The 19,297-nt window shown below is 42.9% G+C and overlaps 1 protein-coding gene across 2 annotated transcripts; it reads left to right on the plus strand.

Moving 5' to 3' along the window:
• Window positions 1-13,570: 13,570 nt before the first annotated feature.
• On the plus strand, window positions 13,571-17,675 carry LOC136958820 (kidney mitochondrial carrier protein 1-like). 2 transcript variants are annotated; one of them, XM_067252932.1, is made up of 9 exons: window positions 13,571-13,748; window positions 13,855-14,002; window positions 14,128-14,222; window positions 14,542-14,627; window positions 15,082-15,177; window positions 15,286-15,410; window positions 15,543-15,666; window positions 15,817-15,897; window positions 16,440-17,675. In XM_067252932.1, exons 1-9 carry the CDS (start codon window positions 13,685-13,687, stop codon window positions 16,479-16,481), a joined length of 861 nt encoding a protein of 286 aa, XP_067109033.1. In that variant the 5' UTR covers window positions 13,571-13,684; the 3' UTR covers window positions 16,482-17,675. The 2 variants fall into 2 exon arrangements, with proteins under 2 accessions (XP_067109033.1, XP_067109032.1); XM_067252931.1 differs by having other exon boundaries at window positions 15,082-15,410.
• Window positions 17,676-19,297: the final 1,622 nt, after the last annotated feature.

Below are 19,297 nucleotides of genomic sequence, written 5' to 3' on the forward strand. Positions count from 1 at the left end.
TAAAAAGCCAAGGTAAACTGTAGACACGCTTAATGCGGCAGCTTTTGCATAATAATAAAAAAGTATCAAGAGATGACATGAGTGAGTTTGGACCAAACGGTCGCGACTACAATGTAAAACATTTGTTTCCTTACCGTTAGGGTGCACAGGTTGTTGTGTTCAGAGTAGGGTAACTGTAGCATGTACCAAATATTAGACTTCAGTTCTGCCTCCACCAAAGCTCGACGCAAAACAGTCCAGAGCAACGACAGAGGAATACCAATAGAGCGCGTAAAATTCCATCCACCGACGCGCGTGACCTTTTTTTTTTCCTTCAAGTGTTTTATTTTTTTTATATGAGCGCTCCAATGGTTCTGTTATCCGCTATGCGTGCAAACAAGCGTGAGTCGCAGCATTACCTCTCTATGACGCGAAATGAAGCGTACCCTACTGCTCGTGACAGTCAGGGGTCCGATATATTTAGCACCAAAAAACAATAAACTGTCAAAACTCACCAATTTACGATGACTCAACGATTCTACAGGTGTAGGCTACTTATAGAATAAGCCTAACATTGACTATTTGGAATGGCAGGATCAGGATTCAACTGATCTTATAAAATAAGGTAAGTAGCACGTTTCCAAAGTCTCACGCAAACTTCATTTTGTTCCCTTACGCACAGCTTCATTTATATGTCAACTTATACAGCATATGAAGTTTCCCGTTTGAAGGGAATCGAGACGTCTAATCAATTTAACACCAAAACCTTTGAAAATTCATACGATTTATTTGCGTGTCATTATTCTGACATTCAGACGACGAGTCGATGTAATCGAGTAAAGACTGGAGATCTATTCTCAAATAAGTGTTTAGAAACACCAAGTAGCCTCGGGCCAACGTCAATAAATGTGTCATACATTTTCATCCCAAAGTCAATCTGGAGACAAGGATGTGTCTTTTGGATGCTCAAGTGACGACAGAAACCACGCATGTGTGACGTGGAAGAGATTGTCAGGGCGTGTGTTATGTGGGTACCATTCATTGATTCATAGAAAATTGTGCAACGCAGTTACATAGCATGATGATGATATCACTATAGTTCATCTTTATGCATGGATTACATCCTAACTTCAACAGAAACTTTCCATGATATAATAGTACTCAAGAGGCCAGGTATCAGGATATTGGACTTTATTTACAGACTGAAGAGCCAATGCTTTAGTGACAGAATAATGAGGATATACTGAAGTGTTGCACACAGCTCACTGGAGCCCTAAACCACACATTATGAGCTGAGTGAGAGGAAAAAATGCTCAGGTTAAGAGAGGGAGAGTCAAGACTCCAACTCCAAGACTAGACTATGGCAACTAAGGGGATAGGTGAGAAGGTGGGCATGGTTTGTGTCTCCTCCCCTGCTTTTCATCTTCTTGTTCTTTCTCCTCCTCTGATGAGGAGGAGGATGAGGATGTGGAGGAGGAAGAGCTGCCTGTGCTCTGAGCTGACTTCTCTTCACTCCCTGAGTCCTCTGAGTCATCTTCATCACTGGAGTTAGAATCATCATCCTCTTCCTCACTCAGGTCTGCTGCTTGCTCTAAAGGAACAAGCCCCCAGGCCTGTTACCACCCAGCATGATTTAATAAGACACATTTTTGTCTCAGAAGTTTTGTTCTGAATGTGTGTGGAACTCTCTCTCACCTGTCAGCAGCTTCTCCTGGATCAGCAGGAGGAACTGTGTGGCCTCTGGGTTCTCTGGTTCATAGATAAGAACTGGAAAAACAAGCAAGGAGAGTCTCATGAATGGGAAGCACACTATAGTGTCAGAGAGACAAGGAGAAAGAAAAAAAATCCCAAAGTGCTAAACACATACTCATCTGACACAGTTTCTTGGCCAGAAGGTAGTCTTTCTCCATCACAGACTTGAGAAACTACCAACAAGCACAGATACCAAATCACTCACATAACTCTCTATGTACTGAGAAAAATCACTGATACATTTGGCCCAGTAGTATGCAAATTCAAGTTATTTACAAATTGCGTCATGGAATAATAGGTTTACCTCAGCCATCAGTTCAAGTGGAGCTTGGTACCCTTCATCCTGCTCTTCTTCCTCAGTGCAGTCTTCCTCTGACTCCGGGGAAGGGATGAGCACTGCGGGTGATGGCAGGGCACAAATCTTTCTTTCTGCATCACAACCCAAGACAATCATCATTTTCACTACCAAAAGTAACATCCTCAACATGTGTGCAGTTCTGTGTGCTACTATATAGAACAATTATAGTATTCTATTATGTGTCCTGTTACATAGTCACCATACCTGTTGTCAGTGATTTTGACTGCTTTGGGCTGTTGTTATCATTCCTGTTAGAGACTTGATTGGAGAATACAGTGGCTACTGCATTTCTCCCTATTCTGGAATCATCAGTGATGTTAAGACACTGGATGTAGTTGATATTTAGAGCTCTTACTGCTGTAGACTTTACATTTAAAAAACACGTATAGGCTACTCCACAGATACCACTTTGGTACTGACCCTGATCTGCTCTCCCTGGATTTCTCTGGAGCTGGCTCTATGAAAGATACACAAAAAAGAATCTCCGAATATAGACATCAGGCACATCAACATGTGTACAAAGTGAAAGCTAACTCTCACCTCCTGCAGACAACACGTTCTGTGCTACTGGGTAACCATTCTGAAACAACAATGGCAGATTTGTAGGAAATACAAGGAGTCTTGGTACAAAGAGCCACAGATGACTTTTACTGTATTACCCTATGTCAACTATGATCGTCACTACGTTGGCAAAATAATCAGTGTAAGTGCATTGATACCCACCTTCACAGAATGTGACACTGCAGTGACAGGTTGGCTCCTTCTGTTAAGACATTGGTTTTCAAAAGTGTATTCACTATTCCTCAGCAACTGACAAACCATGTGAACTTTGACTGGTTGGAATATTAATATAAAAACTAAGATCTGAAAAACAAAAAATGCAAGTGTCTCACCGAGGATAATCAGTGGGGGGATTTTCTCCAACAGTCTCTGGAACTACAGTCACATGATCTGTTTGGCAAAATTCAAAACAGCTCCATCATTGCAGCACTGTCAAATCAAAGGGTGACTATGCCAAGAGAAACAGAAGACTATACCTTGTGTCCCGGGGGGCTCAATGCATGCAGGGGACATCTGTAAAGTTTCATATTGGCAGGTGTATCATACAGTGTATAGACAGCATTAAACTAATATTACAGAAACGTGAAATCTAAAAAAAAAAAAAAAATCAGCTCTAAGCAATTTGAGAAAGTTTAAGAAATGTTGGGAGAAATCAGAATTTAACAGCTTACCTGTTCATGTGGTGTTTGCTTTGAGGACGTCCCCACACATTCTAATCTGAAGTTTAGAGTGCAGTGACGTAAAAAGACATGTAGGCTATGGGGTTAATAGAACTGGGGCCTCCAAATACCACCAATACGGGCAATACAAACCCACTGCTGCCCCTCAATTCGAATACTGGACTAACATAGTTGCATCTTTACATGAAACGTAGATGTAGCATGTATGGCAATTGCTACAGCTATTAACAGTTATTCTGTCACTAACTGTAGAACGTCTCTCAAGAAATAGTTAGTGCTACTTTGTAACAAGTACTAGTAGCATTAACTCGTAGTTAGCTAACTAGAGAGACACGTTTAATGCTAGCTAGCTCTAGTCCGCTCACCTGCTCATGTGTGCAACTAGAGATTTGCCGACAGAGTTTGTTTGCAACAAATATATATTTTTACGATTTACTATATTCCTTTATCTTTCCGACCGACAAAATAGTTAAACCATTTAGTTGTTGTGGCTAAGCTATAACCAGTCAACAAGCAGCACGCAAAATGAGAAGAAGACACAAACTTGCGTCTCCATGGCAACGAACCCCCCTCCGCTGTTCTCGCGTTCAGCCTAGTCCCCCATTTTCTTATTCAGAGGCTTTCTTGCTGTCATTAAACCGATCGCATTTTATCTATGAATTTGAAGTAACTTCAACAGTATTTGTGCGCTTACGCAGTTACTCGTAACTATTTGTATCGCACAGGGAAATAGACAGAGGGAGAGAGAGACATAGAGGGAGAGATTATCTGGGTCAGCCTGGTCTCACCTCACCGCTCGGCAAGGTCCTGCCATTTCTTGCCCCTAGTAAGCTGGTCAAGTACCCGCTGTCTCTCTAGATTTGTGTTAATAATTGACTGTGGAGGAAGGACTTGGTCAATTGAAACATGCCTAGCTTGCTCAAACAGACAGGTAAACTCATTTGATTGACAGTCTTGCAAATTATTTGGGGTGAAACAGACTTAATACACAGAAGAATATTGAATGAACGCTTCAATGACAGTTGGGTCTGCATCTCTGGCCTTACTGCCTGCCAGACAACAAACCAGTCAGGCTAGGAGTGTCCTAGTCAACTGGGGTGGCAACATGCCCCAAATAAAATGTTGTAGACTAACAAGAGGTAAGTAGGTTTCTCTCTCTCTCTTTCTATCCTCCCTCTCTCTTTCTATTCTCTCTCTCTCTCTCTCTCTCTCTCTCTCTCTCTCTCTCTCTCTCTCTCTCTCTCTCTCTCTCTCTCTCTCTCTTTCTCTCCCTGTCTCTCTCTCACACACACACACACGGCAATTACCCAAGGCACTGGCCCTTAATGCTGAGACAAAATGCTCCTTTGGGATACCTCTCATGCATGCTGAACCATGTGTGTGTGCGTTTATGTGTGTGTGTATGTGTGTGTGTGTGTCTAGACCATCCTAGTATTCTTGTCAAGACAGAGAGCACTTAGGAACCAGCTCACTTGAATAAGTGAGGTATAGAGTGTTTAAAAACCCTGAAAGAGTGAGACACACAGTGGACGGGCTGGGTGGAATGGTGTTTAGTGTCTTTGAATGCCATGATAAAATGACAGAAACAAAGACATAGCAAACAGGAATCCAAAATAGAAGACTTTTATTTACCAGTGTTGAAATGCAAAAACATATTGCCACATGGATGCCCAATACGTTAGGCAGATGGATATAGCTCAGCGGTCACACACGCACACACTCACACCTGCCGCAGACGGTTGGTGGGAAAATATATTTGAGACAGACGACATGATAACAGAATCATTTCACACTCCACTGAACCACCCTGTAGCCTGTGTATGCTAGTGGGCTTGTGTGTGCTTGATGGTAGCTATGGTAAGGTGCCAGAGACTACCTTTCACTAAATCACATGCCAGAATCCATTTTGACACTGTGAATAGAAACACATCAGAAGAGGGAATACGAGGGGTGTTTTGTTGTTGTGACATCACAATGTCCAGCTCACTGGAATCTATATCTCTGTGACAGACCTGTATACTGTAGTTACCATAGATATATGGTAGTTACTACCATAGATACTACCACCAGAACTTACATACAGAAATTAGTTCGACATAACAATGAACAGTTCCCTGAAAGAAAAAAAAAATCTTTATTGGAAAGAACACGTTTGAGACGTTCTGTCGCGACAAATTGATTTTGTCACAAAAAACTGCGTTTGTGTCTGTGCGTGCACGTGCACGAGTGTGTTTGTTTGACTCTCCACATGCTTCAGAGCACTGGCAGAGGGAAGGCTAATTGCAAATGCAAATTGCAATCAGAGGAACTGATTTGAGAGAGAGAGGATAATTACCCCATTATGGCTAGTGTCATTGTGTGTGTGTGTGTGCTCTTACCAAGAGTCATGTGATGCCTTTACCAAAAGACTATGTGACTTTGTAACAAATAATAATATATCAGCTAAAACTGAGCAGATATGCTACTTTATCTGTGTATTCTGCTGCCTCTTACCCAGAGGAGAGAGGCCTCTAGTGGATGACTAAGCTATGGATGCCTACCCACATGTATTGAGAGTGAAGGACTAGCCAACATCAGCATCACTTAACGCATGAGCCTAATACTGTACATGATCGGACAGTGCACTTTAATATTGGTTCAGTACATTGAACTTAATGTGGTGTGGAAATCTATTGACTCATTTGCTTCAGAAGGCACAGAGGAAAGTGCATTATCTATTTTCTTCACCACAAATTGTATAGGAAACATGCTGCCAGGTCTGTTTAGCTCTAATGGCTCCTATTCTGCACAAGTGTGTAAGAAAGAGATAGAAAGAAAGACAGAAAGAAGGAGAAATAAATAAAGAGAAGGCAAGAGTTAGTGTTTCAATAACAAGTTCAGTTTTTATGTGTTCTCATTTAGAGGCCTATTACATCTGCAGTCTTGTTTCTGTCCTTGTAACATAGGCTAAGGGGCTTTTGTCTAATCTGAATATCATTATGGAAACTTTGCATATAAAAAGAACTCTGTTATGGTGAGTGACTTTAGCCTCAGGACACCCGTTGTGTGTGTGTTTGATTTCAACATGACCGAAACGGATAAAGAGTTCTGTCTCATTGAATGTTAGACTGTTATTATCCACAGGAGTGCCAGGATGGTGTGGGCTTGGCTTGCACTATTAAAGATGATTTTAATGTTGGTTGGTCATCATCATTGTTATAAGCTCCGTAAGCGCTCTCTCTTCGCTCTCTTTCTTTCTCTTTCTGTCTTACAAGAATATATCTCCCTCTGTCAATTTATCATTCCACTGCTCATCTACTCTCTTCATCTCTTCATTTTCAGTCTCACTCCATCTCTGTCGCTCCCTTTCTTGTCACTCTCTTCTCAGTCCCTTTCTCTCGTTTCATGGCCTTTGTCTCCATCCTGAAGTTGCTGTTCTTCACCAGTCACACAATTATATACATTTTAGGTTGCTTCAGGGTTTTATATTACATTTGAATAATTTCTGTGTTTTCAGGGTATTCCCTTTATTGGCAAAAAGCTCTGAAAACCTTAAATAAGACCACTGTCATGAAGCAAACTAGGAACATAGAGTAAGAAGATGTGGTGAAAATTGATGTTTTTGCAAGACAGAGTAAAAGCTAACTATTCTGGATGCTTCAATGCTAAACTGGAATCTTGGGATTTTAACACTACAAAAAAAATGACACACACACACCCCTGGGGTACACACACATCCAATGTGTTTATGTGTGTCTGCCCCTCCATCACTCTTCAGTGTGCACAGGGTGACGGGGAGAAAAGCTGCTGACAAAGAGAGAGAAAAACATCCTCCTTCTCTTCTCCTCTCCTGCTCTCCAGCTCTCCCTCTTGAAGACGTACATGATTTGGTCATTTGAGTGACGGGTAAATTGGCCCTTTGAAATCACTGGAGGGACAGAAAGACTAGTCCAGGCACATGGCCTGCATCCTTGAACTACGTCATACGTCATGTGGGCATAGCAGCATCACAGCTGCTTTAGGATACCATAACACTGGGTATCGTCAAGAAAATCCCGTCAGTACTATAATGAATGAGCCGTCAGTGTCATTCTTCCCTACATCTTCTTTCTCTCCCCCTATTTCTTCAAGTCTCCCTGTCTCTTTCTGTAGTTCATGTGTGTATGTGTGTGTGTCATTTAGCCCGGTTTTGTGGGGGCCATTTGTCTTCTCTCACAATACACCTTGTGAGTGTTGATAAGGGTTGAAAAATTACTGAACACAAGTTGCTCCCGTCACATGCATGCTAGTTCAGATCACACACACACACTCCCTCTAATATTTCACGTGGAGAAGAAAGGAGGACATGCATCATTCTGACGGAGGGAGAATGGAGAGAGACATCTCTCTGTTATCTGCACACGCTCACTGTAAGAGATTTATAGTACACAGCTTTAATGGTTCTCCCCACCCACCTTCCCCCTCTCTCTCTGTCTCACCTCCAACTCTCTCTCCCTCTCTCTCTCTCTCTCTCTCTCTCTCTCTCTCTCTCTCTCTTACACAAACACATTTTCTTCCTTTCCTTTCTTTACCTCTTTCTCTACTCACATGCCTCTACTCTCCTTTCCACCATCTTTATGTGTGAATAAAGACCTCAATGTCTGAAGTTTGATTTGTGGCTAAAAATGAAGTATCTGTGAATTAGAACTGAGACAGGGGAGAGAGAAGAGAACCATCAGTTAGGAGAGGGGAACATACCTCAACCAGTGTGTGCGAGTGTGTTGGTTTTTGTAAATAAGTTATGTCCCCTAGTAAACTATCAGGCTAAGCCTTGTGACATCAATACATGACTCCCTAATAGAGGATGTATCAGTGTAAAGCACACACCACTTAAGGACGTGATTTATAATGTGTGTGTGAGTGTGTGTGTCCCCAAGTGTGTATGTGTGTGATTATGTTCAATCAGAGTACATCAGTCCTGTGCTCCTAATGGCTAAGATGACTGGAACAGAACAATTGTTTCCTCTTGACCTCCTTTTGCTCATTTTATATAACATAAACATGAAGCGAGTGGATGAGAGGAACAACAAGAGGGGGAGAGAGCTAAGCTGGGTGTACAGACAGAGACCTCGTTGTTGCCTAAATAGATACACCCAACCATGATGAGTTTCAGGCCACGTCCTTCTCTCCCTCTACACCTATTCCATGTTTAATACAGTGTCCACAAACTGCTGCCCACCTGTTCAGTATGATCAAGGGCAACACAAGGACACCTCATTTTCTCTCTACCTCTCAGCTCTCTCAGCTCTCTCTCTCTGTCTATCTCTCTCTTTCCCTCAGCTCTCTTTCTCTCTTTCCCCATTTGTCCCACAGCTATACAGTGTAACAATAGGATCAAAGGCCTGTATCTGAATGTTCAGAATTCTACATAGTCTAAAAATGTCTGCATTACTGACCTAAATCACCAATCCATTAGATTTTGTGTGTGTGTGTGTGTGATTTTCCAGATATTCTGTGTCTAAATCTTAGTAATTGTCCAGTTACTAATTGGTACAGTTTGAATGAACATAATAAAAATAATAATAGTAATATGAAATTTCTTGCATGTTTGTATGCAAGAATGGTTTGCACTCCACACCCCTACCCACTCCCCCTCACCCGACCCATACAAGCACACACCCTTTCACCCACCAATAGAACCCTATAATTTGCCAGATGCAGCAAATCACTTGTTACCATGGCAACTAAAATGGGTAGAGTTTTTCTCTCTCTATTCTCTTTTTTGGCTGAGGCCTACACACACATGCAGCATAAAATGACAAACACACACAGATGCACACACACTGTGCTGTTACTGGTTGAGGTGCAGCAGAGACTAGGGAACTGAAAGAAAGATAGCAGAAGTCTCTCCCATTTAAGGGGGTGCTCCCAATCATCTGATGCCAAACGCATTCTCTAAAAAAAAATGAAACAACACGTCAATATGAAAAAAAACTTTAAAAATATATATATATTTTTTTCTGACTGTGTATCAGCCCTGGCATGGTCTAATCCAGTACCCTTGGATGAGATGGAGAGGATCCTGGGAAATAGAATGAGCTGAACTGACACTAACACTGAGAGACAGGCTCATTGACTCTGAGCCTTCCTGCATACTAATTCAACAAAATAGAAAAACACACACAGGCAAAACACAAATACAGACACACACACACACACACACACACACTGCACTGTCACTGCACAAAACAATGAAGAGGTTACCCTAACGGTCAACTGGGTGTGTGCATCCAACCCATTCTAAAATTAACATAATTAACATTTATGAAACAACCTTTATGGTTAGGAGAGAAATGCTGGTGTTTCTGTAATAAGCCTTCTGCAACCCAAAGTAGGGTAACGCTGAGCTTGTAGAACCTAGCGGGCAGGGGATTATCCTCACCCACACACACACACACACACACATACGCACGCGCACAACTACACACTGTGGCTGCGTCTGGTTGGAGCTGATAAGAGGAATTTTCCTCTCCTCAGGGAATCAAGTAAGAAAGCAAATAGAGGGATGGAAATGTGGAGAGAGGGATGGGGGAGGAGTAGAATGAGGGATGGGGAGGAGTGGAAAGAGGGATGGGGGAGGAGTGTACTGTAGCTGATGCAGAGGGGATAGTTGAGATTTGAGGGATGAGTGTGTGTGAGGCCTCCCTGTCATCTGTAACACAGAAAGGCACATGCAGCTGCCGTCATCCTTACATGCCTGCCAGACATCCAGACTAATTTGCATCTAAACCACTGTGGCCAGTATTTTGCTGGTGCACTGACCAAACTCGAGGCGAAAGCCTTTTCTGAGATGAAAACGAGAGTATCTGAGCAAAATTCTAAACTGTGACGCATTCTGACAGTTTGAGAATGTTATTTGGTTGTTGCTCTCTCTCTCTCTGTGTGTGTGGCATGCTTCTTTAAGGAGATGGCAGCTAATCAATAAACACCATGTAAACCCACATACACAATGTTCTACAGGGGGTAAGTATCGAGCATCCGACTCCATTAATCCCAATACTCCTGGCACAGTTACCTAAGTGTCAAAGCCAGAGAAAATACGCTTGAGCATGTCTGTGTGTTTGTATATGTGTACGCATGTGTGATGATCACAGTGACGTCAGCATTCTTCCTCTTCACTTCCCGTCAAGTTATGCAAACCTGCATTTAAACCTAGAGAGGCCAATCAGAGCTCTGCTCTGAGCATTTACATAGATCTGCATATAAGTAAAGTGCATGCAATTCTAGGCCAGCTTTTGGCTACATGGGGCCCTAAGCTAACTTGATGGCGGTCCTAGGATGGGAGCGGGAGGTGCTGACACCTTCCTGTAATTCTATTTCTATATTTCTAATTTTATATTTTTCAGTACAAACTACCTGGGCATATCAAGCAGATCAAAAAATAGCTTTTTAAAGGTATTTTGATGACCAAGGCCATGGGTTGCAGGTCTGGATGAGAGGATCCTGCTGACAGGACAGAAGTGGCCTCTACTGTGACCCTGAGAAGACTGAAGACTCAGCTGGATCCAGGACAATCTGCTGAGAAGAGCACGAACGAGGCCTTCTCTGGAATACCAGAAGACCTCAACCTCAACAGTGTTTCACACATATACACACCTCCATAAAGCTGAACTGGCCACATAACTGTGAATGACCTGCCAAAGAGCAGCAGAGGTAAACTACATCATTGAGAAAGGACGGTGATCGTTAATAATAATAGGCGTCCAATGTATGTTTACGTCATGAACTTGTGGATGTTTCTGCAAGGGGTCCCTCACTTAGACTTGGTGCTGATTGGAGGCAGGCAGCCTGCAGCACACACTTGAACCAATCACATGGTGATGTGTCACATTTACCCCCCTTGTGGTGTCCCTGTCCTCACAGCTAGTGGGTGTGGACATGGTAAGCAGCCAGGAGACACACAAACACACACAAACATGCTAACATCACTGGACAACCTTTCACTTCCCATTAAGTTCAGCGCTGCCCTGAGGAGGGGGGTAAAAATACCTCACCATAGAAAGGATGAACCAAAACAACACTATGAATGCATGTGTGCTTGTTCATGTGGATCCTTGGTTATGCCTGGTATTGCTGACCACTGCTCTATCTTTTTGTGGTTGTAATCCAAAATTACAGCAAGTTTAAACACTATCACCATCACATTTTACTGACTGTTCAGATTTAGTACACTCAACAGAGACAAAGGTTGGTCAGCAATGTGACTGATTAAAATGGAGTGAATACTATTTCAATGTTTTAATGAAACACAGTCATTTGCACACTTCATTGGGGGGTAGAGTACAAATGTTATCACTGTTTAGCATTTACATGAATCATTCCTATAAATATGGTGTGCGTGTGTGTGTGTGTGTGTGTGTGTGTGTTTAAAGCCAGACAAAGACAGCTCTATCTAGGGCACTGCGTGGGTGTTTTAAGACTATCAACAGATCACATCAATTGCTCAGGCTTTTATTGTCATCTTTCCATATCTTTATCCATGGTTTCCTTTCTTCTCTCAAGTAGTTTTATGGCATGCTTTCGGAGGTGTGTGTGTGTGTGAGCAGAGGGTTACGTACGTAAATGTTTACAACTGATTGTGTGTCTGTATGACAGGTCAGCTACCGTGCCGGGTTGTCCTATCACCACCAGTCACCATCACACTCAAACATGATCACACGCAAACTTAAAAAACCTTTTCACTCGACTAAGTGGAGGGCTGCAGAGTACAGCAGTGAAACCATGCTGAGTGACATTAACACACTCCCTGATGTCACTCAGCACGAGGGAGGCAAAGACAGCATGTTTGTTGAACAGATTACAGTCACACAAGCACACACAGGAAAATACCTGTGTATTAGCACAAACAGTGACACGCACACAATGTTGACCTCAGAAGGTTAGAGATCTTTAATGGCTCACTCTGGCCTGGTTTGGCTGGAGGTGGTTACTGAGCACATGGACCAATCTGGATGCTGATGTACAGGAGTGAGACGATATATGTCATATGTACAGATCAACCAAATGATGACTGAAATTATACAACTCCATTGAAAAACATACGCGTATTGACACACTCACAATCTGTTTCTTTCTCTCTCTCAATCTCTCAAACACACAAACACAAACACACATGTCCACCAACACAGATGTACTTCTTTGCCATCCCGAAACTCTGCCCTCACTACATGACAAATCACCTTATTAAATGTTGTCCTTTCAGATGCACCACACTTTCCTCTGATTATTGGTTTCAGATAAAAGCAATATTTCCTCTCATCTATTTCCGCCTGGTTGCTGTGTGTTTTGCGTGCACACACACACACACACACACATAGACACACACACACACACATACATTTCTCTCCGGTCATTAATAATCTTCTGATGGCAATACTAAGGTTAGTGACCCATAGCCAACCCATTAATCAAACAATACAAGCAGCATATGATCATAATAAATATGCTTTAATGAATGTCCTCCTGGATCATAGATGATTCTTCTACTCTGCAGTGGGTACACAAGAACCACATCTGAAACGACCAGATGCATCCAAATTAAGGAAAGGACATGCCATCCCAGTTCAAGAGATCTAAACTCAGGAAAACCAGGTGCAGGCGGAAAGAGGACTGGATTAGCCAATGGAGCAGCCTCCTCCGAGGTGATTGGCCTACAATAGATATAACTGGGACTTTAAAAGAATTGATAGATATCAAGCTGATTGTGTTTTTAAATAGTCTGTTCGTATAAATCATGTTTAAAAAAAACTATAGACAAATAGGTCTAGGTAAAAGTTAAGAACAAGTTTTACATATAAACGTGGCGTCAGTATGCCCTCAAGTGGTGAAAGATAATCAAAACCCACCAGCTGGATGATGGGCTTGTGAAGAGATGTGGCGCCACCTAGAGGTTTTAATTCCAATGTGTGTGTATGTGTGTGGTGGCAATTCACAAGTTGTAAATCACAACTCAAATGGATTCGTAGTGCATATAGCAACTTTTCATTTCACACTAATCAATGATTTTTTTTGTTCGTTTTCATTCATTTGAAAAGAGTGTATAACTGAACAATTAGGTTTCACATCACTGCAGTACTGAAACACACACAGCCACAGCTGCTAAGCAACTAGAAAAGGGGAGGGGTGGGGGAGTGGCGAGACCAGGGCGAGACAAATTAGGAGCCATGCTAAAACGAGGGGAGTCTTGGAAGGTGTGGTCTAGCAAATGCCGGCTAGCCAAACGAAATAAAGCGGAATCGATTGGTAACTGCCCTAGTTCAAATAGAAGCCGGTCTTTCAAGCGTTTTTATTCTGGTAGTATTTCTTTGCAACAAAATTAAGACACAGCTCTATCAAAATGTCTAACGGCAATTGGAAACCATTTATTTTCGGTGGTCTGGCTTCTGTTACTGCAGAATGTGGTAAGTTGTGTGGCTGCAAGCGATTGTGTGTGCATTCATTGTAGGCTACTTGTTAAGTATTATCTTTCCGTTTATTGGCCTAATCGTTTTTCTCTTTGCTACTTAGGAACATTTCCAATCGATCTGACCAAGACCCGTCTACAAGTCCAGGGCCAAGTAGGTGATAGCAAATATAGAGAGATCCGCTACCGGGGCATGCTACACGCCATCAGCAAGATCTGCAGAGAGGAGGGGCTCAGAGCGCTGTACTCGGGGTAATTGGAATGCCATTTCTTCGAATGCACAAAAGTCATGTATTTGTAAAAGAATACAGACTGTACTCATAATGTCTCCCATCCTTTCCCCCGGTCTGTCTCGTCTATCTGTCTTTGTGTGGCAGGATTGCTCCTGCAATGTTGCGCCAGGCATCCTATGGGACCATTAAAATAGGGACCTATCAGAGTTTCAAACGACTATTGGTGGACAGGCCTGAGGGTGAGTGCATATTGAGCCCCTGGACTCACTGACACACCTAGAGAAAGGTTGGTGTTGGTGGGACAGCGAAATTGTTATGAGGCTAGAGAAGTTCCAGGGATAGGTGGGGATCAGTTGCTCACACAGATTCCTACCTCAAGTAATAGGACTGATTATGTTGGTCTTACCTCCATGTAGTGGAAAGCATGAGAATGTTACTCACAACACACATTACAGAACAGCGTGGCAACTATTCTACATGGTGTGTGAGACATGGGTATGTTTGTGAATAGGCTAAGATTATTTCACACCTGTAGTCCCTTTTCTCTCCTCCTTCTAGATGAGACACTGGTGACTAACGTGTTGTGTGGTGTTCTGTCTGGGGTCATATCCTCTTCCATTGCCAACCCCACTGACATCCTGAAGGTACAGCATACATACATACATACACACACACACACACACACACACACGGAATAGTACGTTTGGGATTACTAGCATATAGTAGTTTGGCTCCTGACAGTGGGGAGTTGCTGTGTGCTTGGGGTAACAGCAGGTTAGAACATTGTGTATCAGTGTCACTGCTGGCAGTGCTAAGTTATCATGTGCTTGTGAGGCTCAAGTTGTTCAGTTTCGCCACACCATGTGATCAACTAGCATTTAAGAGCTGGTTTTAATTATAGGTGGTTTTAAGGCATAACATTACAGGACCACATGCTTTCACTGGACATGATAGTGGCTATTGGCATTAAATGCATAAACTCTCAATTTACTGGTTTGAATGTTGATCAGCCTAATATAGACAAAAACACTTTATTAATCCCCAGATGGGGAAATCTGGCACACTACCACTCTCACTAATTCTTGCGTGTGCACACAGATCCGTATGCAGGCCCAGGGCAGTGTGATCCAGGGGAGTATGATGGGGAACTTCATCAGCATCTACCAGCAGGAGGGAACACGAGGACTGTGGAAGGTAGGACACAGAAGAGCAGGAGAGAGAGAGAGAGAGAGAGTGTGTTTGTATAAACATCTCTCTTCTAGATGTTTCACTTGCCCTCCGTCTTCACTTTCTTTCTCTCAGGGCGTGTCTCTAACGGCTCAGAGAGCAGCCATCGTGGTGGGGGTGGAGCTGCCCGCCTATGACATCACCAAGAAGCATCTGATCATGTCGGGTCACATGGGCGACACGATCTACACACACTTCCTGTGAGCGATTCTAATGCCAGAGTACATGTCAGAACACCGTATTTTTCCACATTCAGATACGTCTTGAGCCAACAAACGTGTCGGCGCACGTAGGCTTATGTGTGTGGTCTAGCCTCTTGTCTCCTTCCTCAGGTCCAGTGTGATGTGTGGATTGGCGGGAGCTCTGGCCTCCAACCCTGTAGACGTGGTCCGCACACGCATGATGAACCAGAAAGGAGGAGCCCTGTACCAGGGAACACTAGACTGTATAGTGCAGGTGAGGCAGCTAGAAGAGGTGTGTCTGTCTGGGTGTGTCTCTTGTCTGTCTGTCTCTCTCTCTTTCTGTCTGTTTGTCTGTCACTCGCCCTCCTTTCTTTGTAACCAGGAAAAGATAAGAGGACTAACAGGACTAACTTGTCTTTCCTAGACATGGCGGTCAGAGGGCTTCATGGCACTCTATAAGGGATTCTTCCCCAACTGGCTCCGTCTAGGACCATGGAACATCATCGTATCCTTTCCATTGAGTCCCTCGTGAGTGCATATGTTGGTTCATCTACAGAGGTGAGCTCTGTACTCATGTGGCGTCTCTCTGTGCATGTGAGTTGAGCTTGCCTTCGTGATGTCAAGTTTGGCACATTCCGACCCAGGCCAAACTTGGATCATGGAAGCTGAGGCTAATGCTTGTTAATTCGTTATGTAATGTCCTATTTCAGCCTATCATCCATGGGCCAGAGGGCCTGGATGGGGGCAGGAGGGAGGCAAGGAAGGAAACGCAAAGCTAAAACACTTGGATTAATGGATTGCTTGAAGGAGTTGAGAGAGGAGTAGTTGTACCCACTGGTTAGAGGGGGCGTATTGGATAAAGATGGTTGGGTTAGTATCATAGAGAACTGCAAATACGTCAAGTCTGGTGACATAATCAGATTATTACAGTGTGGTAACCAGGGATAAGTGGAAAGGGAGGTAGTGTGGGAGGAGGCTAATTCCCTTTGTGGGAGCTTGGTCCTCCATGTTTCTCTTCCCCCTCTCATGGCCCTTGACTCCTTTCAGTTCTTCATCACCTACGAGCAGCTGAAGAAGATTGAGGTCTGATGAACAGAACAAGTTTATAGGTGAGGAGAACACGACCCCTGCAGAGAAGGGAACAAAGACCAAATAAGTCCAGACAGATGTGTATGGAAGATGAATCCCCTGGACTGAATGTCTGTGGCTCTTCTTGGCATATGTGGGAGAACATCCAGTAGGTCCTCCAATCCCACTGGTCTACAGGCTTCACATAGCATGGAGATGCACACCTGCGTGCCAACACGCCCAAACTCAAACTATCTCCAACCTCTGTGAACTATACCCCCTTGACTGGATCTGGTTTTCTCATTTGCTGCAGTCCCAAAGAAGTACAGTAGTGAGGAAGTTAAAGAAAGATGCTAAGTTCAATGTTGTAGCTTGACCAAGGGACCTCATGTCAATAATTGCCAATACAATGTGTGTTAAATGACTGGGGCTATCTTCACAGTAAAATTCCACCTTGTCCTGAGGGTTTTCCATTTCCCCAAAGGGCCATCGTGTCAGAACACTGGCCCAATAGCAAGACTTATCTCAAATTGATGACCTGTGGTGACATTTATACTGCTCTGTTCCACTCAGCTGGTGAACATTAGCAGTACACTAAGTGCCTTAGTATATGACACTGCTGGGTACCCAAGTTGTGAGAAATATATTTAAAGACTGTTCTTTGAATACTTTATCAAACTTGCTAATCATTATGAAAGCTCAACATCATCCAAAAGTTGTACCAGATTCCCTTGGGTGTTTATATTCAGAAGAAACACAGCCCAACCAATTTTTTATGATGATATATCGTGTACACCTACTTGGCTTTGTGTTGTGTGATTGGACAGACTCTACTCTTACAAACTATTTACTATAGCGCCAGCTGTAAGTGAAGTTTGAAGATCAGAGGACAGGTGGCCACACACCTGATGTTTGTTCCCTGTGGGCGAAAGGGTGGAGATGCCCATATTGGGCCGAACATGATGTACAAACTGAGAGCGTAGGTCAGATATATTTAACCCAACACAGCGTGACACACAGCCCCAGTAGCCCTCACTATCTATTAATGGAACAGGCGTGTGCGCACACACACACAAACACACATTCAGATGCCAGATAAAGTTAGGTCCATAAATATTTGGACATTGACACAATTCTCATCATTTTGGCTAAGTGCAGACTTTCAGCTTTAATTTCAGGGTATTTACATCCAAATCAGGTGAACGGTGTAGGAATTACAACACATTTTATATGTGCCCCCCCCCCCCCTTTTTAAGGGACCAAAAATAATTGGACAAACTAACATAATCATAAATCTAATTGTCACTTTTAATACTTGGTTGCAAATCCTTTGCAGTCAATGACAGCCTGAAGTCTGGAACCCATAGACATCACCAGACGCTGGGTTTTGTCCCTGGTGATGCTCTGCCAGGGAAAGAATTCTTCTGTCATCCACCACAGTTGTTTTCCGTGGTCTTCCGGGTCTTTTGGTGTTGCTGAGCTCACCAGTGTGTTCTTTCTTTTTAAGAATGTACCAAACAGTTGATTTGGCCACACCTAATGTTTTGATTTTACAGCCTAACGATGGCTTGCTTCACTGATGGTGACAGCTCTTTGGACTTCATATTGAGAGTTGACAGCAACAGATTCCAAACACAAATAACATACTTGAAATGAACTCTAGACCTTTTATCTGCTCCTTGTCAATGAAATAACGAACTCCCATGAGGGAATAACATACACCTGTGGCCATGGAACAGCTGAGCAGCCAATTGTCCAATTACTTTTGGTCCCTTAAAAAGGGGGGGGCCACATATCAAATGTGTTGTAATTCCTACACCGTTCACCTGATTTGGATGTAAATACCCTGAAATTAAAGCTGAAAGTCTGCACTTAAAGGCCATCTTGATTGTTTCATTTCAAATCCATTGTGGTGGTATACAGAGCCAAAATGATGAAAATTGTGTCAATGTCCAAATATTTATGGACCTAACTGTATAATGTTGAATGAGTCAGGAATTACATTTCTATCGGGGTTGGCCAGTATAGTCGGGAATTACCTCTTCCGTACATCCCCCTATGGGAAGCATTACTACAGCAAGGGTGGTACCTTTTTAAGGTTACTTGGCTGGCTCTCCAGTATTAGGCTGTTTGGCCTGTTATGTTACTTTGACTGCAATGTTATGCTTTGTAAGAACATTTTAAAACAGAAGGTATTTTCATTACTTTTTTTTGCTGTAAATGTTGCATTATGCTGCAGTGCCCTTTTTGTTATGTACTTGTTATTCAGGTGTAAAGGTGGATCTATTTCATTAAATAAAATACTTTGCTGTTGTAAGTGGTTGTTCCCAGTGCTTTTTATAAAGATCAATGCACGATGACACTGTTTAGGTAAGTCATTGATGTAAACAAGATCATGTCTATTTAAATGTGTGACCCTTAAAGATGCTGTAAAGCAAATTCCATCATTTGCTTCTCAGTACATTATATATGTGTGAAATGAGTTGCTGAAAGCATGTGCAAAGCTCTGAAATCGCACTGAAATATGGAGTTAGACCGTTAAACAGTTTCTCACCCGTTTTCAGCTCAGGTTTTGTTTAGGCGGGGCAAAACCCAACCTATCTACCTCACAGCCACCTACCCATGTCAGATCACGGACGGTTGCATTCTGTTACTCAGCTGGTATGATGCAAAGACAAAGTAATTCACACAAAACCAGAGACTGCAGGTAGGTCTGTTCTGATATCTGCAATTGATTTAGCTAGTGTTGCTGTTGTTGCTAAATTCAATAAATTCGAGGGGGCGGAGCTTCAACTCCTTCAGGCGACACGCCCCCCCAGTCTCAAGCAGAGAAGACT

Source organism: Osmerus mordax, chromosome 16, assembly GCF_038355195.1.
Source record: "Osmerus mordax isolate fOsmMor3 chromosome 16, fOsmMor3.pri, whole genome shotgun sequence".
Taxonomy (NCBI): Eukaryota; Metazoa; Chordata; class Actinopteri; order Osmeriformes; family Osmeridae; genus Osmerus; species Osmerus mordax.